The sequence below is a fragment of the Ambystoma mexicanum genome, chromosome 12, assembly GCF_040938575.1.
Source record: "Ambystoma mexicanum isolate Mex_15411 chromosome 12, UKY_AmexF1_1, whole genome shotgun sequence".
Taxonomy (NCBI): Eukaryota; Metazoa; Chordata; class Amphibia; order Caudata; family Ambystomatidae; genus Ambystoma; species Ambystoma mexicanum.
Window position 1 is genome coordinate 686,100,255 of NC_090936.1, and position 23,106 is coordinate 686,123,360.

At 45.6% G+C, this 23,106-nt stretch overlaps 1 protein-coding gene across 3 annotated transcripts in view; it reads left to right on the forward strand.

The window, feature by feature from the left end:
- The window catches only part of CPNE8 (copine 8), a 2,424,038-nt gene that overhangs the window by 897,498 nt on the left and 1,503,434 nt on the right, over positions 1–23,106 (forward strand). For all 3 annotated transcript variants that reach the window (XM_069629223.1, XM_069629224.1, XM_069629225.1), the window contains one exon: positions 19,616–19,655. In XM_069629223.1, the coding sequence (XP_069485324.1) occupies positions 19,616–19,655 (40 nt within the window). The remainder of the gene's footprint in view (positions 1–19,615; positions 19,656–23,106) is intronic.

Here is a 23,106-nt window from a genome sequence, read left to right on the forward strand (position 1 = left end):
CAATCCATGGCGTGAGGCCGGGTCGACTAAGCCAACTGTTGCACAATTCAAAGAGTGCCGATTCAACAGATGATTCATCATCAGGGGACTCATCTCTCGTGGAGCTACCTTTTCCAAAAGTGCGAAGAGAGCGATTTGCCCCAAAGCATGAGGCTCATGAGACAAAGCGAAAGGTTAAAGAGGACGGTTTGGCGCCTTGTGTGCATGTGCCCACAAATGATTTACTATCAGCTTTGACTTCTGCAATGGCAATCTCGCTGACGCCGTTTACCAAACTCTATGAAACAATAAATGACAACGTGAAAGACCTAACAACGTTAATTGCTCTAATGAATTCAAAACTATTGCATCTAGAAGCTTTGCACAGTGGTCAGAGAAACACGCATGAAAATGTGAACCAGAAACTTCTGGCCTCCCTCGCCTTAGTGAATGAGGGGAAACATAACGACATGATTGATAAAAAACTATTTGCAGAAGTGGCAAGGGAAGCTCTAGCTCTCTTTCGCAAATCCCATTTGGAAGCAAAAGGCGGCGAACAATCAGGAGCGTGTGCGGTCCGGCAGATACAACGGAAGGAGCTGTCGACGGCACTCTCTATATCATATAATAGTGTTTCTGCACCAGAGACAGAAGCTGTTCAAAGGCAACTAAGCCATCGAGAAATTAATCTTGGTCCAAGGAACACGAGCCCAAAAAGTACACTTGTGCCGTCGAATGGCTCTTCTGTGTCAGCACCCAGGTGCTACCTCGACAAGCGGCAAGTGAGGCAGTAGGGTGCGCGGTATTTGGTGATCTACACAGTGAAAGCAGTGGACCCGACGGCACACTGGAAACTTCCTTCCACTCAGCATTTTTACAAGCTAGAAGTGCTGTAAATCTGGGACAACTTGATAGTCAAATTGCGTCGGGTTCAACTCTTCATACTACAGTGCCGGAAGTGTGTACAGGGAATACAACTGAAGATATTGAAGTCAGCAAGTTTGTTTCCCATTTTTGGAAGTGCAGATGATGTCCAACTAAAAAAGGTGGAAAGTAAGAAATCCAAACCTCTGCAAGCCAAGAAGCAAAAAAATCTGCCAGGACGTAAGTTGAATCATCAAAGAGGTGCTCGCAAATTTCTGCGCAACATTAATGTGCTACAGATTGTGGATAAAGCCATCACCACACGGCTGAACTCCGGTGTAGGCAGAGAGGAAGGCATTAAGTTAATTGCAGAGTCAATGCCAAATACTTCGCAAGCAAATGTCTCTCAGATGATTGAAGCCGAAAATGCAGACCATGAGGAGTTGATGAACTTGTCGGTGTATGAAGACGGAGAAGTCACAGAAGGTCTTCCAGCGTCTAGTGGGATCATCGTGCCTAGTAAACAGAGTGAGGCGACTACTGGAATGAATGCTGAGGTTGCCATGATAAACCCCACTTTGTGCGAACCGCTGGAGATAACGGACCATTCAAACAAAACAGTTGCGGTGAAGGGGGGAAGAAGCTGCGTCATAATGCCGTCTGAAGTTGTGAGTATAAACAGGGACCCGGCATGTCTGAGCCCTGTGTTTTCTACTCTACAAGAAAAAAGAGACCAGCTAGCCATGAATTTATGATTGAAGCAGCTTGAGTCTGGCAGAGTGAGTCATCTACCGATGAATGTCTTAGCCGTGGAAAGAGAAAGATCTGAGCCCACTCTGACCCCGTGGGCTGCTGCTAGTTTGGACCGAAGAAAAGAAGTCCTGGATCAGCCAAAAGTGTTAGACAAAAGTATGAACTGCAACAAAGGGCGGGAATCAGCACGCCCTACGGCTCATATCCTGACGATTAAATTGATGTTGGAGAGGCTGGAGTCTCGAGACAAATTAATTCTGAATCGAGCAAATGTATTAAGATTGCTCCACCACGTTCCTCGCCTACGTTCAGTGGGCTCCAAGGACATACAAATTGTAGAATTCCCTGAAGAAACATGCTATGATAAGGTGATTTTGCATGTTGACTCCAATATAATCGCTAATGCAATCTTAGATGCAGGTGAAGACCTTTTGTCCTTGGGTTTTGATCTCTTCAAAATAATGGAAAAGGTGCATGGCAAAAATTGGGAGAATGACGTTGCCATAGGGGCTGCGTTAATCCCACAAGAGTTTAATTCATACCCAACTGCGATGACACAGCAGCCAGAGAAGATAACACTGATGCCGATTGCCCAGAACAGCAGAACTGAACCGGTACCCAAGCGAGGGCTACCTACGAGGGACTCCAAAAGCGTGACGGTTATTGACCAAGAGGTGGTTTCAAGAACCAGTCTGATGGAGAAAATTCATATTACAATTAATAGCGACATATCATTGGACGGGACTGCAACAAGTTTAGGAGGAAGCCCGTCCTGTAAAGAAAGTACACAAGATTGGAAATGGCTGGCCAAAGCGCTGAATGAAAAAGTCCAAAGCTAACGCCCGAAGGACGGAACAACGCAAGCCTGTACGTTTGCTTCGTGGAACACTCGTGGCTTTCTCCATTTGCTAAATAACGAATGACTGCAAGATTCACAATTGGTTTGTCTCCAGGAAACATGGATGGGTGAGATGCCAGTTATCTTAGAGTTTGAATGTGCATTGAATCCAGCATTTAAGGCAGTGAAGGGGCGACCTATGGGTGGCCTTCTAACCATGATTAAACGGTCTTCAGGTTATCGCTTGTTAAAATCAACAAATTATACATCATACATTCAAGTATCTGAGATAGGCAAGATGAATCACTTATTGAAGGACCTAGATGTGATTCATCTGATCAATCTGTACTGGAACCATCGCTGTACTGGGACATACCCTTTTATTGACCAAGTAACGACGATCATCGATAATTTGCTGGGTTCAAATAAGGGGGTCGGAATCATTGTCTGCGGTGATTTAAATATTGATTTCTTCAATTCAATTCACCCGGAGAAAGAACAACTTGCGAAGGATTGGTTGGAGGAATTAAACACAAGAGGCTTTACGATGTTGAATGGTAGTACGCAAGGGGACATCCCGGCGAAGGCGACATGGCACCGGGATGGCCATGCGTCAACTATTGACTACATCTTTACAACAGATGCTCTTCATGCTAGGGTAACATCACTGAAAATTGTCCCCATGAAAAACAGCGATCATGAAATGTTGCAGTTAAAATTCCAAGAATCTGAAACTGTCCAAGGTAAAAAATGGATGACTAAGGTTGAGGTTGAATCTAATCGCCTAAGTCTGAGACTGGATGAACAAGAGGTGTTGTTGCTTTAGCAGCAATTTAAGTCAATGCCGGAGGAGGTAGAATATGCCTCGTTACTGCAACAATTTAAGGTTAAAAACAATGGCCTAAAACAATGGTCGTTTCGGAAGACTCACTGCTTTGATCTAACGGTGATGCAACGTAAGAGATTGATGCGTGCCGAGATTCGACGAAATAACCAAGGCCAAGGAGGTCGGAAAACAGAGTTATCAAACAAGCCTACAAGAACTGGTTAAAGAGCCACAAATACCAGCTACAACAACATGATGCAGAGGCTATGTTGAAAACTCTCTCAAATAAGAACAGCGGGGAGTTTTGGCGTATTATTAATCGAATGGAAACATCGCAAGGAGCCTTACAAAGATGCTTGGTGTCATAGGTAGAGTGGTTAAAACACTTTACGACACTATACAACAAAGATTTGACTAATAATTCCTCAAAGGTGGACGAGACAATACCATGGGAATTGCACTTCTTGAGAGAGGAAATTCGAGAAGTTATTATGAAAGCGAAAAACTTGGGTTGATGAATTTCACGATTAAGCAACTCCCTGACCTCTGGGCAGATTTGTGCTTTGACTTATTTGGAAAAATTAACTTGCACCAACAAACGCCTGCCTCATAGAAAACGGGGATAATTGTCCCAATTTTTAAGAAAGGCGATAGAACGTTTCCTAAAAACTAGCATCCAGTGGCCTTGTTAGACGTCTTAGGCAAGATCTACGCTGCATTGCTCCAAAGAAAACTAATTACTTGGGCCCAATCAGCAAATAGAATTGATGAAAGACAAGCAGGTTTTGTAAAATATATGTGGGATGTTCCCTGAACCTACTTATTTTGAACCTACTAAAGATGGAAGCACTTCATACGAACACCTCAGTTTATCTCGCCTTTGTGGATTTTTCATGTGCTTTTGATATGATTGATAGAGAGCTACTTTGGCAAAAGCTGAGGTTGTGGGGTTGCCCGGCTGGCTTGCTAGAGGCCATTAAAGAATTGCACACAGACACGTCAATTTCTATCCGCTTGGATCAAACGGGTACCCTGTCATCGCAGATCAAGACGCATAAGGGGGTGAAACGGGGCTGCCCGCTGGCTGCGGCAATATTCAGCTTGTTCATTTCAGACATTGGCGATTCAATAAATTCGGTGCGGTCCTTCCCACCAAAGCTCCATTTATCCAAGATAAGCTGGATTTTGTACGCTGATGACTTAGTAATTCTGGATGTAACCCTGATTGGGTTACAACGAAAACTCGAGGCAGTCCAGAAGTACGTGACCATGAACAATCTGAAAATTAATGCAGCTAAGAGTGAAATCTTGGTGCTGCACAACTTGAGAAATAAACAAAATGCAAAGGGAACTAAGTTTGCATGGGAGTTAGGTCAGGAGCTACTTCACATATCAAAAAGCGTAAAGTACCTGGGCATGACGCTAAATTCCAGCATTTGCGATGCTCCATGGTTACTTGAATCAAAAAGGAAATGCGGACAACTAGCATGTCAGGCGCTACTTCTGCATAGAAAGTTTGGAAAATTCTCAATGAGACCTTTGAGAGACTTCTATGAACAGAAAGTATCACCAATACCAACATTTGGGGCTGAGAATGCCTTTGGATGCTCGTTTAATCATTGGGCTTCGTTAGAGCATGTGTTCTGAACTAAAGCCTTAAGCCTTCCAACAGGCATTCCGACTGCGTGTATAAGATATGAACTCGCTTTAATCTCCTTGCACGCACGGATTAGCTGGAACCTACTGGCACTATATCGAAAATCTAGAGCTGATGAGAGAATTCCGCAATTCTGATTACTTCACAATGCGCCATCGGATGAAAGAGACATTGTCTCCTTATGGGTAAAATGCTGCGAAGATCTTCTGCTTGAATATGACATCAACATGGAAACTCTTCATGCAAATCCCTCAGCAGCAAAAGTAAAGATATGGCGAACAGATTGGGAAGCTACATGCAACGAGAGATCTGCCGCTAGAGCTATGGAAAACTCACCTGCTGAGTCAAGAGGATTTAATGTGCCACAAAAATACCAGCAGCTATTCCCAAATCCCCAGGCGCTAAGACTCTTTATGCTGTTTCCATTAAATGCTCTACAAACCAAAGAGCAGTCCAGCCATTGGGCCTGCAATACAGGCACAAATCTTTCGTGCAGATTCTGTAAGAGCGGAACTGAATCGCTTAAACATCTGGTATTGTTTCCCCGAAATTGAAAGATGAGCAATCAATTCACTTGGCTCGTTGGAGTGAGGATCATCTGACGTTATGTGCTGAAGAATGGTGGAGGCGAATGTGGAATGGCATCGATATGAAACTATTAATGCCTCTGACATCTTTTCTAGCACTGATTGACGCAAGGTTAAAGACATGGGAGGAGTCGTAGAATGAGAGACTGATGTGAAAGCAAGATGGACATTATATTTTGATTAAACTGGACAATGAAGGGACGGGTGGATGGGAAGGAGTTTGTGTTGTGCTGGATTGTGTGTTTGTTTGTTTATGGTGTAATATTTTAAAGGTTTGAATTTAAACCAATAAAATTAATTTAAAAAAAAAGAAAGGGGTAACCTGGCCTATGTAGATGATGTTTTAATCAAGAGCTCAACTGTGGAGGAACACATAGTGGAGATCCGTTATGTTCTGACACAGTTGAGGGCTGCCGGAGAAAAACTCTCCTTTCAAAAGGCACAGTGGTGCGGAACCCGTGTCAATTTCTTGGGGTATGAGATTACTCCCCAGGGTCTCTGTCCCCAGGAAAAGAAAGTGGAAGCACTCCAGAAACTAAAAGATCCCACAACTCTGCGGGAATTAAGGAGCCTCCTTGGACTGACTAATTATAGCAGAAAGTTCATTGAGGACTACGCCTAGATCACAAGACCCCTGATCCACCTTTTGAGGGGGGGGGTCAAGTGGGAGTGGGGTCCGGAACAAGCCGAGGCAATAAAACAACTCAAGAGAAGCCTCTCACAAGTGCCTTGCCTAGCTTACCATGTCAGGGTGCTCAAATACATGCTTGACTGCAGTATTATATCAAAAGCATGACAAGGTCAATAAAGTAATCTCCTATGTGAGTAAAACTTTATCCTCTGTGGAGGAAAAATTCAACGATTGTGAGAAGGCACTCCTGGCAACGGTATGGGCATTGAAGAATTACCACCCGTTTATCCAGGGGGAACACATCATAGTGGAGACTTCACACCAGCCTCTGCAATATCTCCAAAGTGACAGAATCCGGGCCGGAAATGTGAGTAATTCCCAAATTACTTCCTGGACTCTGTCAATGCAGCTTTCCTGTGGAGGTCAGATATGGCCAAAACAAGAAGAGTCCCCTTGCGCAAGGTCTGGCTGACTTGCATGATTGTGCCAGAGAAAACTGTCTCGAGGACGAAAGTCTTAAAATCAAGGACAACATGGAGGCATACCTTAGTTCCCCACACAAAGTCTTTGAATAAGACAAGTGTGATGGAATGCCCACTGTCTATGTGGATGGATGCTCTTACCATGTTGACAACAACAGGGAAAAAGAACTTTTGGCCGGCATAGGGAATGCATGGGTGAATGATGCCCCAGAACCCTTCGCTGGGTAAAAAATCGGTCCCGAAGTAGTCAAGTGGCAGAGTTGATGGCTGCGCATCAAGCCATCCTCACTGCTGTCCAACACCAACTCCACGAACTGGTCATAATCACAGATTCGGATTATGTACGGAACGGGTTCGTGGAACACCTGGTTAACTGGAAAACCAGAGGCATGCTATGTGCTAATATTAAACCATTGAAACATGGGAAATTAGTCCAAAATATTGATGATCTGGTCACCTCAAATGGGATGACCATCTACTGGAAAAAGATCAAAGGTCATTCTAAAGTAGAGGGACCAGACAAAACTGGAAATGACCTAGCTGATCAGCTGGCCAAATCCGGAGCCATCTAAGGACATCTACTTGAGATCGAGTCCCTGTTGGGGGAAATCCAGGTCACCGCTATCACTAGGTCCCAGACAAATGCTCACAATGAACTCTCAACTGCACAATGGAGCAAGGAGACCCCAGATACTGATTTGATTACGGCACAATAAGGGGATCCAATAATTGGTAAGTTTTATCAACACATTGAGGACCCTGAGAACTTTCCCCTGACGGATACCGACTAAATAGGGAAAGAGGACCTCAGAGTGTTGATGACATTTCCAAAAATGTTCTGAATCCAAGACGGTTTGTTGGTGAGGAGATCCCTATCTGGCCATAATCAGTGGGTGGTCCCTACCTCATTCCGAAGCCTGATGCTAAATCACGCCCATGATGCGGCCACAGCCGGTCATAGGGGGTTTCATACCACAGTTGAAATCTTAAGAGGTTGCATACTGGCCACACATCGGGCAGGACCTCGACCAATACTTTAAGGGGTGGCTTGTGTGTGCACAATTTCAGCCAACATCCCTCACACACCGTGTGCCTCTCCAAAAGAGCGGGGTGACACTGCCTTGGTCAGATTTACAAGTCAACTTTATCGGGCCCGTGATTCGCTCCTCTAGCATATTAAAAAAGTTTGTGGCAGATTCTGTGCCAAGTTGGCACATTCGATTACCTCTTGTCCTGATGGCCATCAGATCTACCCCTGCTTCTGCAACTAAAATGTCACCGTTTGAACTGATGACTGGATGAAGGATGGTGCTTCCCCAGCATCTGCTCTACAGAACCCAAGAGCAGACCTTGATTAATGCCTCAACAACTCTTGAGTATGTTGAAAATCTGAGAAAACACCTTCAACATGCTTTTGCCTATGCTCAGCGAAATCTACAAAGATCTGCAGACAGTAGGAAGACCCACTATGACCTAAAGACTACTAGAAAAGAATACCAAGTAGGAGACTGGGTCTACTTGTACAATTTCCAAAGGAACCAGTCCAAACAGTGCAAATGTTCTGCCTAGCTGGAGGGGTCTTTTTGAAATTGTAGACAACATCTCACCAGTCGCCTACAAAATCTGCATCCCCAAAGGCAGTTTGGAAGAGGGGAAAGATAAGTGGGTCCACATCAACCAACTGAAGTGTTGCCATTCTAGGCACGCTCTGCAGCAACTAGAGGATTCATCTGGAAACCCAGAGGGGGATACTCCAGACCCCTAGAATTCCAACTATAAAACTATTCTACCTGTTGAAAATTAGTAATAATTGCAAAAAAAAGATTGTCAGTAGATGTCAAATGTATATGTCTGCCCCACTACATGATTAGTGGTGGGAAAATGTCTACAAATATGCTCTGTTTTGTCATCCTAGAATTTGAAACCATGGATCCTAAGTATCAAGGAGGACCACTCGGGGACCGGAAGGAAAAACCCAAGGTGTCCGGGGTATCGCTCCATACTCTCATCCGGAACCGGCGAGGGGAACCTGTCGATTCACCAGTGATGGGAGAAGTAGATGAAATTTGCCATTTGAACCAGAAAGAAAAACTGAACATCCCAATCTCGCGACTTCCCCTTGACGGGCGGTCAAAAGTCAAATCGCGAGGGGGGGCTTTGTGGGATGTTTTAACCCACTAGGCTCTGCCCTGCGACATCCTTGTGTGCTGGTGGCACCAGAATCCGAAAAATGGTCGCGAAAACCCCATGCGTGCCAAAACCTATGAAAATTGCTCTTTGAAACCGGAAAAGATGGCTGCCAAATCTACTTTGCCTGTTGTCAGTAGTGGGAAGGAGACCTCACTGCTGAAACCTGTCACTGGGCTGCCTACCGAGTAAAAATGGAAACTGCATGAAAGGCAGTGCTTTATTGCAAGAAACCCAGAAATTGCTCATAAATCCCTTTTTCTTGGTTGCTGAAAATACAGAATGCCAGTCCAGAACATCAGAAAACACCCAATATCTGTGCTGGGTGTTAACCGCCACTTCATTTAAGGAATCAATATGAACCCACAATGTCAGGAAAAGTGGAATCTCTCATCAAAATATCACAGTCAAAAGTGTGCCTGCCTGTGAAAATCTGTCAAAATAGGGGCGCAGTACCATCGGCCGCCTGTGACTGTTTCAAAAGCCTGTATTTAAACTGCAAAGTGGCACCATTAAGATCTAATGTCTTATATCTAAGTGACCTGTCATTAAGAGGAACATAGGTAGTAACTATTTAATTTCCATGATTTAGAGACTGGAATCAGAGTTCTAGCTGCTTGATTAAAAATTGCAAGTTTTATTTTAAATTAAGAAAATGTTATAATTTGACAGTGAATTTAGCTGAAACTCAGAGTCATCAAACCAGTTCTCCCCAGCTTTCCCCCAACAAAAGGCATCTCTCCTGCTTCCCACCAAAGGTCAGGAACTCACATTCAGGTGTTGATTAAGAGGGGAGGAGATTTGGGCTGCTGCTCCTGGAAGAGACAATGAACCTTCGTTGGCTGAAAGGATATGCAAATAGTAAGTGTCAAGAGTGGCCTCTGCCGGAGGAAGAAGGAGAGGATTGCTCTTGAGCTACAAGAAACCTTTGGAGGCGGGGATAGACATTTTTGTTGATTCTCAATGGACAGAAAGCATATTTTTGGAAAAGGCTGATAAAGGACTGTGTGAATTTGTAAAAATTGTAAAATTACAGTATGGTTGATGTGAATTGTTTTGTGCACATTTTAAAAGGACCCAGAACTCTGTGCGATGTTCTGAGAAGGCGTAGTGAAAATTCTGGTTTTGTAGCAAATGTATTCATGTCAGAAGCATGAAACTTCACACGATTATGCCCATATACAAAGCGCACATATGTACAAAATTCTGGACAAATCAGATGTTGTGTCCCGGACAAAAGTGCGGAAATCTGTCAAATCCAGACCCAAGATCCCACAGCTATGTTGATTGGAGGAATATGTGCTCCAACAAATATGTTATCTATGTATGTCATTGGTATAAAGATTGTACAAATGTAAAGATGTATTACATCAAAAATAGATTTTATGTGCAAAAGGCAAAGGGGAGGTATTCTCTGTCTCATAAACCGCATCATCATGATGACACTCTGTTTTCCCCTCCAAACAAGGGAGAGAGCAGACTTTAGCCAATGAACTACCTGGGGGGTGCACCTAGGATAATTCAGCTTACCCACCCCTTTATGAAACACATAAATGGAGACAGCTGAAGACCTAGAAAGAGAGTGATTCACCCACCATACCCAATTTGGCGAAGCACTCTGCAGGAAACCCATTCATACTCCTTGTTCCAGACTACATAAACTTTGCAAGCAGAAAGGTTCAGAGCATAGCTGAACCACTTTCAGCTGGGCCTAACTTCCAGAACCCATCCCTCCACTTAAAGGGGAAACCAAAGAGCAGCCAGGCTCTGCTGTAACCGCTTGCCTGCCAAATAACTATCTCCATAACCAGAAGGGCAGATTAAACCCCATCTCATGCCGTGCTGTGCTGTGCAGACCAGAGAGCCATTGCAGATCCAGCCCAGTCCTGCCGTGCGGTGTCCAGAGGGCCTTGCTGATCGCTGACCCGTCCAGTCCGGTGTGCCCAGCAGTCTGTGCCAGAAATCTTTGACCAGAATCCCTGACGGTTCCATTCAAACATTGGCAGTGAGTATCCATAGCATAGGATTGTCACTAGCCTATGTACTATCTATAGTCATCCCTATCAAATCAAAGCTATTTTATATCCAGAACTGTATTGTTAGAAATCCTTTTTGTCTCACCTGAACTCTCTCTCTTATCCTATAGTCCTTCTGTAATAATTTTGTTAAAATCATCTTTGCGCTGATATATTGCATCTGAAGAAAGGCAAGCGTCTCAGCGGGAAAAAACCTGATCGGTGATGTCCTGGTCTGGTGCTTGTGCTGCCGTGTAGTTTGTATTTTGATGGTCCATCCCTAGTGTAAAGAAACCTTGTTTGTATTTTTAAAAGCGCATTCTTGTTTTACATTTTTCCTCTTTCTGAAAAAAAAACCGACCTCCAATAAAACGTCCATAACTTCTACATACTTTATGCTAGAAACGAATTTAAGTGTCTACTTGAAGCTAACATCTTAAGCTTTCCAATGGACCCAAAACCGCATCTCAACTCCTTACAGTTTTTCCGCAATCGCGCTTACCGCGCGCGGAAAAGTTTGCCGTGAATTTTTCGTTTGGCTAAAATCTATAACGTGTGAAATAGCTTTTTATTGCACCCAACCTCAAAATTATGTTTTCAACTTGCTTATCACTCTTAAATCATTGCTAGTGTTTGTATGATACCATACAACGTGGCTCCCATTAGTATTTTAACCATTTCAGTGAATTAAACCATTTTCAGCGTTTTACCCATTTTACCCATTCATGCAAAGCCAACTTTAAACCATTCTTGACAATTTGCCAATCAATTCTGTTTCTCTCTCTGTGTTTGCTGGGGGAAATTTGGATTGGTATATTAGTTGAATTCTGCATTCCTGAAACCCGTTCTCTCCTATCTCTTTAGATTGCATATTGGGGGGATAGAGGGGTGTGCAGGGGGAAAGAGTAATCACATTGCCATTTGATTTGAACATACCCAAAGTATTATTTCTGTGCTGCATTATTTTTCCCATCATTACTCCTTGTGATTAAAGAGATTGTTTGATGTGACATCACCCCATTGGTGATCATTGTATACTGATTAAAATATTGAGATATATACATTGTGCATTACATAATAAATATTTTAACTTTTCAAACCAGCCTGCTTCCTGGTGGTTCAGTGTTACCAGGGGGGATTCTAAGAGAGGGGCATGATATAAGTGGTACATCGTTCAGAAATAAAAGAACTTATACACACAAATAGTTAATTAAGGGTTTCAGCTGTGCATCACACGCTAGGCATTGACTTGGGTGAAATGCCGGGTCGAAATCACTTACAGCAATCAAGAAGTTAGAGTAGTCTTGTGTTAACTTGCTCCGAGTATTCTTTGTGGAGACAATCATGAGCTCGTTTTTTTTGTTATTAATAGCAAAAGAATTACGGGCCATCCATTTCTGAATAGCACTGTAGATGTTGTTAAGGGTAGCTGCGTCATTCTTGTATTGGCCACTAAAGTGAATAACAACCTGAGTGCCGTCTCCGTAGTTAGTATATTGGACACCCAGGCTGTTCAGTAGCACTAACAGTGGCCGAATATACAAGTTAAAGAGTAGCAGCGACAGGCAAGAGCCCTGCGGAACATCGCCAGTTTGAAGGATGGGAGTAGAGTGATTGTTGCCAACACAAACCCTCACCGTATGTAGTCCTAAGAAGGAAGAGATCCATTTCTATGTCAATATGGAACAGTTTACGACCTCTCCGAGCCTTGTCACTAGAAGGGTATGATCAACAAGATCGGAAGCTGTGGAGAGGTCTAATAGCATCAGCAGAGCAGATTGTTTTTTATCTGCTATGCTTGCCAGGGTGGACTTAAGGTCAAGCATAGCAGTCTCTGTGCCATGCGAGCCCTATAACCCGATTGATGAGTGCCCAGGATGCTCTTCAACATGAGCTAGGAGTTGGATACATGCAAGCTTAGAGGACCTTCAGAATAAAAGGTACATTGATAATGTATCGATAGTTGTCTTTATTTGTTGGAGCTAAGTAATCTTTTTTTCAGTAACAGGGTTATCCATGCTGATTTCAAGGCAGATGGAACCATACCCTCAGCAAAGGATAAGTCGATCAGCTTGGTGAGCCAAGGGATGAGGAGATCTAGTGATTCTTTAAAGATACTAGTTGGACAACCTACACCTGGGCAGGATGTGGCTTTAAGATCCTGTATAACCTTAAGCACTTGTTTCTCTGAATAGTGAGAGAAGGGGAACTGGTTGAGAAGGTTCAAGAAATCCATTATCCTAATTGCCCTGGACTGGGCCAGGAGAATGTGGTACCCGGACCTTCTGGACATATCCATCTGCCCTCTGATTCATCTTCCACAAAGAAGGGGCTACTCTCGTGAGAGGAGGGTTGGGTTCTCCATCTAGATATCAGGACTCTCAGCCTTCCTGCATGGTTTCTGAGAGGCTGAGATACAAAGATTGGGACCTCCCAGACGACGAAATGGAGGTTTTGCTTTTGGCCAGAAGGCCAGCAACCAAATCTTTATACCGCTGCTGCTGGAATAAGTTCTGCAGCTGGTGCAGGGATATGAATGTTGACCCTTTGTCATGTAACACACTAATGGTGTTATCTTTTCTATTACATATGTCAAATCTGAGGCTTCAGATTGGTACCATCAAGGGATACCTGGCAGTGCTTTCTAATTTTAACCGCACTTCAGAGGAAGTCTCCTACTTCTTCCTCTAGTAGTACAATTCTTAAATGGTGTAACTAATGTTTACCCTGCGACCCCCTTTCAGGTCCTACTGTGGGATCTCAACTTGGTTTGAAACTTTCTAGCCATTACCAAACAGACTATCTCCAGATGGATTATTTTAACTATATCGGAATTTTACAGACTGGCCGGTAAGGACCCTCCAGAACATCTAAGAGCTCATTCGACCAGGGGTGTTGCAACCTCATCTGCTTTGCAGAGGGGAGTTCCGATAAAGGATGTATGTGCAGCTGCCACATGGTCGTCTATGCACACCTTTACTAACTACCACAGTCTAGACTCCTCCACGAGCCAAGATTCTGTTTTTGGAAAAGCAGTATTGCACTCTGTGTATACATGATCACATTCAATGTTACTCCCTTCTCCACATTATGTGAACTGCTTTGGGAGTGTATGAAAGATAAGGAATACGTGGGAGGACACAATCCAGTCGAAGAATAAGTTACTTACCCATGGTAACGCTCTTTCGACTGGATGTTCCTCCCACATATTCCTTATTGCCCCTCCCATCCTACCCTGCAGTAAAACTTCTCTTGCAGTTGCAGTCTACGCTCTCTCAAGGGGAGTAACCATTGATCACAAGGCACTGCTCCACTCGTCAAAACGGAACTGAGGCCAACGGGCGCTGTATGTGCTATTTATAATTGCAGTGACATCAATGTCAAGACGGAGGCCTCCGAGGGACATCGACTCGACCAGGTATCAACGCATAGCGCCCTGTACGGAAAAATAATTGTGAGTCAGCAAGCTGGATATTGGGGAAATATAAAAGATAAGGAATACATGGGAGGAACATCCAATCAAAAGAACGTTACCATGGGTAAATAACTTGTTCATCTGAGCCATTTTTTTTCAGGTTTGTCAACTGCTGTTATTATTTCCAGAATTTTACTACTCATTTTTAAAAGAAAATATTCATGGCAAACTGTAGTGATGCCACTGATGCCTGCAGCTCGTTATAGTCATCATTGGTGGTAGGGGCTTCACAGCCTTTAGTAGTCTCATTAACTTTCATGTTCTGATTTGGTGAGGATGGCAGTCTTTGTGTGTTGGTCTGAGGTCTCAACAATGATTCAGCAGCCACCTGGGTATTGAAACTTGTGGTAGCAATTTGCAGGGCTTCTGATGTGGGTTAATTAGTCCCACCATTTAGATTTGACTGCAATGAATAACATAAATCCAAAAGGGAATTGTTGTCAATTGCTGTTAAATGTGTGATATCCAGTTCATCAGTGTTACTAGATCCACTTGGTGCATTCTAGATTTCACTCTCGTTTGCCCACCCAAACATGTTGTAATTCCTGTCGGAAAGAATGATGTTATTTTCCGGTGATCTTTCTTACTATTTAAAGTTGTATTTTGCCTGGGCGAGCTTGTGGAGGGTATGATTGTTCCCAACTGTTACATCGCTAATGGCTGAACAGTGTTAGCAGCTGATTTTTTAAATGCGTTTTTTACCCGTGACCCATTCTGTCATAAATTATAATTGTTTGGTTTATCTCTAGTTTTACCAGGCATTTCGATTTTTACAGGTCACTTTTCAGCCTCAATCACAGTCAATGAGTTGTGCTTACTTGAGGTGGCTGGTGTTCTCATGTGCATACCTCTCAACTCACACGCTTTTGGCGGGTGTCACCTGCCCGGAAAGCATCTCTCTCACCGGTCAAGCTCCCTGCCCTTCCATGTAAATGAATGAGCTTTCACCCACCAAAATCGGGTGTTTTTACCCACCGTTGGGTGACAAAACATTGAGAGCTATGCCTGTGGCCTCCGAGCTGCAGAGCAGCAGATGGCAAGACTACTTGCAGTGCTTTCCACTGCAGACTCTGCACGCGCCAGCGCTGTCAGTTGGATTGTAAACAGTCCGAAAGCAGTCCATGCAGACGAAAACCGAGCTCTCAGGCACAAGCAATGGATTCCAGCACTCTCTACTGGCCGCAAGACTGCTTGCACTGCTTTCTGCTGCAGACTCTGCACGCACTCCGTGCTGTCAGTTGGATTCTAAGCAGTCCAAAACAGTCTCTGTAGATGAAAGCAGACCACAAGCAATGGATTCCAGCACTCTCCATAGACTGCAAGACTGCTTGCACCATGAAAGGACGTATAAAGGAAGAAAGAGAGAAAGAAAGATACACGGATAGGAAGGAAGGTAAGGGGAGGAATGAGAGACAGCAAGATGAATATGAACAGGAAGGAAAAAAGGAAGAAAACAACAATTATGCAAATTAGGGAGGAGAAAGGAGAAATGAAGATGAAAGAAAGCAACGTCTGTTGTGGGCTGCCTTCGGTCTCCTGGGCAGCCCACTGATTCCGTCGGGATCACTCGAAGGCAGAGACACGTCGGTGGGCAACCGGCATGTCTCGTGTAGAGATGCACCCTACGGCACCCGGGGGACACCGGGCACAGGCTCCACAGCGTGGGGGTATCACCCCCAGTCCTCAGCGGTCACGGCTCCGAGGGCACTCGGGCCGCGCTGCACACCAGGCCACGGCCTCGTGGCAGGCCCACAACCCGTCCAGACACACAATACACAGACACGAGTTGCCACTTCCTGGGGCTCTGCTGCTCTGCCCTTGCAGCGCCAGCAGAGCCCCTTTTATTGAGTGAGCATGTGAGCGTCATGACACAGTCACGGTGCTCACGTCGGCCAAAACACTAGACCCCACACAACATCCCTCCTTTATTATAAACAAACAAAATTAAAGAAACCCACCGCAAACATCAACCACTCTACTGGATCCCATTTGGTGCCTTCTAGTCCAGGCACCAAATGTACCCTTGCGTCAACACAACAAACATTGGGTGCATTCCAGTCCGCGCACCACCTAAAGCTACTTAGAACTCCAAATGATATAACACTGCAAAACAAACAGGTGTGTTCCAGTCCACACACCACGGGGTCCTATGATGGGCTCCTGCAACTCCCGGGGTCAAACTGGCCCCCAGCGTCGCTGCAGGACAAGAAGAATACAGTGGGCCTCATTACACGGACGGCGGTGGACCAAGGTAAAATACCGGCACCGCCTTGGAGGAAAGGGGAATTACCGCCCTATTCCAAGGTTGGTGGGGCGGTAATTCCCCCTTCCCACATTGCCCTTCCCCATTCCCATTTTTGCCCCATAGGGCATAATGGGTATGGGGAAGGTGCTAATTATGGCACAGCAAATTGCGATACCGTAATTAGCTCCCTGGTCCCTTTGCGGGTTGGTTTTTAACGCCTGCAAAAAGCAGGCGTTAAAGTCTCCAACCCGCAAAGGGACCTCGTAGTAAGGCGGTAAGGGTTAACGGTCACCGGTACCATTAACGGTGACCGTTAACCCTTACCGCCGTCCGTGTAATGAGGCCCATTCTCTTCGTACTCCTCCTCCCCTATATCATACAGTGCTTCTCGGGGGCTCTCCGCCACCTGGACTGCCGCCACCTTGGGGGTCTTTCTCCCCTTCACCTCACTCCCCCTTGATGCCCCCACGATGCCGGCTGGGGCCGGAGCGAGACACACTCGTGCAAAGTGATCTCCTTTCCCGCACCTTCCACAGATTTGTCCCATCGCCGGGCAGTCCTGCGGGTGTGGAAGATCCCACCCACACTGATGACATATGGTAGCATTGGGGTCTCTCTTCGGCCAGTCTCCCCTCCTCATCACTCTTCCTCCTGGCCAACTGCCGACAGCCGCCACCTCCTCAACCTTCACTCGCGGCAGGGGAACCTCCATCTTTAGGTGGTGTCTAGAGGAGTCCATGACCGAGGCCCTCACCTCCGCCAGTTCCTGTGCCCAGCCAAGCTCCAGTATCCGATCGAGTGTCAGCGCTGGGTCCCTCAGCACCTGCTTAGGCAGTTTGGTGGAGCTACAGCCATAGATGATCTGCGCCCGGATCTTGTCCTCCTCGAAATTTCCCAGGTCACAGGAGAGTGCAATTCCACGCAACTTCCCGTGGAACGCATCAAGGCTTTCCCCTTCCTCCTGCCTCGCACACCTCATCCTGAACCGTTCATAGTCCCTGTTGACCATGGGCTTGAAGTACTCGTTCAGGATTGCGATGGCTGCCTTGTAAGACTGATCTTTGTGCCTTAATGTCTTGAACAACCTCTGGACGGCTAGCTCGGCCGAGTACAGGAGTGCCGGGCGCTTTGCTGCGTCCTTGATTTCCATCGCCTCAAAGTACAGCTCTAGGTTTTCCACCCAGGCTATCCACCGGGGTCCCAGACTTGCAGGCACACCCAGGACATCGAAGTTTGGTATAGGTGCCAGCTGACCCCGACATATGCCTTCACAGTCCTCGTCCGACATGATGACTGTTGGGCCGGCTAGCTGTTATGTCACTAGCAGTTGGCTGTTGCAAACTGTTCAGTCACCGCACCACTGGTGTTTCTTCGGGTGCTGCCTTTGTGCTCCGTGGGTGGGCCGCACCTTCTGGGGTATTGATGATGGCAAGGGTGTCCAGATGGGGGCAGCCCGTTAACGTGTTCACTGGGCTGCGCCTCAACATCCTTGCTGATGTGGGCCCCTCCCCTTGCACTCGTAGTGGACCTCAGTGGTGCTACCCAGCATGCCTCTCCCCACGGGCGCACGAGCACTCCGACCGGAGCCGCTACCCGGGGCTGAAACAGGTACAGGCAGCAGGATGGTTAAATTGGACCGACTTTCTGCCGCCCCCGCTGCCTTGTTTGCCACTCACCCGCAGTTCTGGGGCCCAAGATGAGCAGTAATGAGGCCCCACCCCTTCTGTTTGTCCTGGAGCTCAGCCCGCGCTTGGGGGCCACACCCCTTTTCTTGCACAGGCTGCTCCTGTGTACGCCGGGGCCACGCCCCTCTCCGACCATACTGTGGGTAGTGCCGACTTCGCACAGATCAAGTGCACGAAAAGGAGTAACTCCTTTGATACAGTGTGTGGAGCGAGTGGCCAAGGCACTGCAGCGGCCGTCACTCATCCTGGACACGGGCCCTCACAGGCTCCGCCCCCTTCCTTTGTTCCGGTGGCCGGACGTGACACGCGGCCCCGCCCGCGGTTCTTTTCACCGGCCGCCGCCGCAGATGTTGAGGCACCCCCTCCCAGCAAGTGGAGGGAATTTGCCCCAGCACCACCCCTTGGATCCACGGCCAGATGCCGCACCTTCCGCCCCGTGCTCGCTCGGAGCAAACGCGGTCCATGCTGCGGCCGCACGCGTGGCCTCGTGGCTCCGCCCCCTTCTCCTCTGCGACACAGCCCGGAGCGCTCCGACTCTGCGGGAGCTACCGCGGGCATGTGGGGGCGAAGCACCCTCGTCGCCAGTGTTGTGGGCTGCCTTCGGTCTCCTGGGCAGCCCACTGATGCCGTCGGGATCACTCGAAGGCAGAGACACATCGGTGGGCAACCGGCGTGTCTCGTGTAGGGATGCACCCTACGGCACCCGGGGGACACCGAGTGTCACCCCCAGTCCTCAGCGGTCACGGCTCCGAGGGCACTCGGGCCGCGCCGCACACCAGGCCACGACCACGTGGCAGGCCCACAACCCCGTCCAGACACACAATACACAGACACGAGTTGCCACTTCCTGGGGCTCTGCTGCTCTGCCCTCGCAGCGCCAGCAGAGCCCCTTTTATTGAGTGAGCATGTGAGCGTGATGACACAGTCACGGTGCTCACGTCAGCCAAAACACTAGACCCCACACAACAACGTCTGTGCAATAGAAATTCACAAAATACGAGTGCTTGTGGTGAAAAATTAGCAACAGCTAATATTCTGTGCAAGCTTATATTTCATGTGATCTGGAATGGTTTGAATCGATATAAAAAGTATGTGCTAATTAACACCCTTATCTTCTAAGAGTATGTGATCCGGCGATAAATGTTATTTTGTTCCGCATATCAGATGTTACATGCATTTATAAGCAACGTTGCACCAGAAACAGTTTAGCAAATATGTGTAAATAAACTTCGGGAAAGGTCCATAATTTGCTTTTGGACAAAAGAACCTGCATGTCATTTTGTCATAAATTGTTTTGCATGGTAAACTATGACTGAAATGTTGCTCTTTTATTAGCTCTGTTAATTTCAGTTGCAAAATATAGTTCTCATGCATTTGTTTTTTACTTTCAGGTATGACGTTGATTCAAAAAGTCCAAATTTATCAAAGCACGTAAGTTCACATTGAAGTGAATAATGCATTTTTCTAAATGTTGGCTCCCTGTGCACATTTTGAGAAACATGTGATATAACCTTTAATATTTTAGGGTTTATTATTTTAGGATACTTTTGTATTTGCACATTATTCAAATTTCTTTCAGCAAGTTAAAACCTTTTTTTAAATACATTTACACTAGTCCAGTGCACCTTTGAACTTCTTTTGCAATGGGTTAAAAATTGGCTAACTGCAAAAATTAATTTTTGGAATGCATGTCTGCACTCAGCAATGGTGCTTCTTGATGGTATAATGAACATAATGGATTCATGGAGAAACATAAGTCCACATGATGTTGTTTGTAGCACTTGCATGATTAACAAAAGTAAAGTTGTAACCACTAATTTAATGGACTGAGCTCTTTGACTATCTGATTTAATGATATGATATGGTATGGCATGTATAAGGCTCCTGTACACAAGTGTTTCTAGGCGCCACAAGACAAGGCAGGGTTGACATCGGAGGACAAGACAAACGATCCTACTAGGCCTTGTGTCATTCAGATCGTGCAAGTGCGACAATAAAAGTGCAAGGAGATGGAGAGGGGGAAGTGCAAAGGAGGGAAAAAGAGAAAGTGGGATCAGGGCAGCACGGCTCTGAGTAAGTGCAGCCAGGGAAGTGCAGCTCTAGGCAAGTGCAGGAGTCAGGGGGCTGTAGGGTTTACAGTTACAGCCCCTAAATGCGCGGTAGGCCAGGAGGCAGTGCAAGGAAGACTGGTTGTGGAGGAGCCTGGTACCCAGTTAAACTCTGAGGGAATCAGGAAACCAGTCAGTGCAGCAGACAGGTAAGTTAGCAAGGGACCGAGAGAAGGAAGGCAGAGGAAAAAAGGAGGGTCTTGAGCTGCTTCTGGAACTTCAGGTGGTCCAGCTCAAGTCTGAGAGGGGCAGGGAGGCCGTTCCAGAGGGAGCCTGCAGAAGAGAGAGATCTACTCCCATTCTCTGCCTGTAGAAGTGTCTGAACCTCAGAGAATTTGAGGTAGCTGATCAAAGTGCTCTAGAAGAAAGGTATTTCAGAAGAGAGAGTTGAATGTAGTGCAGGCCCCAGCCTCAGAAAGACTTGTAGACAATGCAGAGGGTCTTGAACTTGATCCTTGCAGCCACCGGGAGGCAGTGTAGAGATTCAGGGCTGGAGAGATATGGTCCCTGTGTTTGAGGCCAACGATAAGTCTCACAGTACTGTTTTGAATTAGTTGCAGGTGGCAAAGAGAGGGTAGAGGACCCAAGTAGGGCGGCCAGAGTGAGAGAGGGAAAGCGCAGGGGGCTCACTGAGAAGGATCTCCATCTTACTGTCATTAAGGCAAAGATCGTTGGAGGCGCACCAATCCTGAATCGTGGACATCGAGTCAGTAATGAGCGAGGGACGAGAGGAGGCTGTGGGAAGCCTGAAAGATAGCTGAGTGTCATCTGCATTACACTGAAAGTTAGAAAAGAAGGAGAAGATCAGGTGTGCCAAAGGGGCCAGTTAGACATTGAAGAGCCATGATGAGAGGATAGAGCCCTGGGGGAAATCCCATGTGGAGAGAGAGGTGGTAGAGAGAAAGGACCCAAGTTGGAACTGGGAAGGAGGGTCCAGGAGGAAGGAGGTCAGCCATGCCAGGGCCTGTTCTGTGATGCCCAGCTTTAACACAGAATCTGTTGATCGGGGTGGCATGATTGACCGTGTCGAAAGCAAAGGAAAGGTCAAGGAGGATGAGGACAGAGGGGGAGCTGGAGTCAGGTTAGAGAGCAGATCATCACTGGTGATAAGAATCTGTTCCCAATAAATTGAAGACAGAAAATGTATAATGAAATTTACATTTACACCAAAGTTTCCAAAAGAGAACTATATAGATCTATTTATCGGTTTTGTGACAACAGATGTAAAAGGTATTAAGAGCAACATACATTAAACATGTGAAATAATCTCAACAAACAAGAAAAAGAGGCTTTAAAACAATATCAATTGAATCATAGTTTAGTAATTAAATTGACTGATACAATTGGGCATGTAGTATTTTTCAATATGTTATACTTGATCTTTATAATTACTTTAATTATAAAGAGCTTTCCACTGATCCAAGTGAGGTGATGAAAATATCTTTCACAGTGCAACTGAAGAACAGTATCAAAGATTGTTACAGTTAAATATTCAGTGATGCCCGTCATTTCTTTTTGCCAGAAACGCACAAAACAGGTTACAATTATCACCAGCTGAGGCATATAATCAATGGTATAGGCTTATTAATAGAACTGATTTCACAATATATTGGCAGCTATTTGAATATCTGAATGCAGTCAAACAAAAATCTAATATTTGAGATTTGTCACACATCCTCAAATACCCTTCAAGAGGTTAAACGACAGCTGTTTATTACTCTTTATGTCTGCTCTCTGCACCTCTGACCCTCATGATCAATCATGTTGTACAATGTTATATTTTACTGCAGACAATTCAGCAAGATATTTTGATCAACATATTATGGTTATTGAAATGCTAACATGTTTACTTGCTAATACAATTTGTATATTTTACAAAACGATTTATAAACATTGCTGTGGCAGAATAAGCTTCTTGCAAAATGAAGAAAACTGGGGAAAATTATCTGGATCATGTATTTCTATGGTGCAGATATGTAGATTTATGTCTGTATTTGAGAATGAATGGGATTTTTAAAGAGCAAAACCTAGCTGGGAAGCACCAGAACACTTAACAATGGAGATGCACCCTGAGGGTTACAAGTAAGAGGGTGGGGGTAGCAGAGGAGCTCACGTTAAAAGCTGGAAAATGGGAGAGGCAGAGTACCACAAGTGGAGAATTAGGGTTGAGTGGAGTGAACAACAATTGGCAAGATGTTCTTTGAAGATTAGTGTCTTCAGGACCTTCCTGAAGTGTTGGATGTATGGGGGCCAGTCTCAACTGCATGGGTAACTTGTTCCAGAAACCGGGTGCATAGCAGGAAAGGTCTGTTGCACTGGTTTGGGTTCTTTGTTTCCAGCTTGGCAATGTCTGGCAGTGGCGTGTGGTGTTGTCCTGGTCTCTGGAGATGGTGAGTTTTTTAGCTAGGTTGACTAGCGTTTTGGTTGTGACTGCTTTGTAGGTGATGCTGGCTCTCTTGAATGTGATGTATGTTCAAGACAGCATGCGGGTAGAATACATACTGTCTTTGTTGTGTTGAGGTTCTGGTAAGTGCTTGACATCCAGGCTTGGAGGCAGAACAGGCAGAGCTTGAGTCGATGGATGTTGTTGTTTCAATTGACCTTTAGGTAAAACTGTACTTTATCTACATATTAGTGTATCTTAATGTTGGTGTGATTTATGATAATGATAATGATATAGTCATTATCTGGGATGGCGGTGTGGTCAATTTGGAAAAGTATATAAACAACTTATATGTTAATGAGTTTCATATTTATCTTACAATAGCACCCAG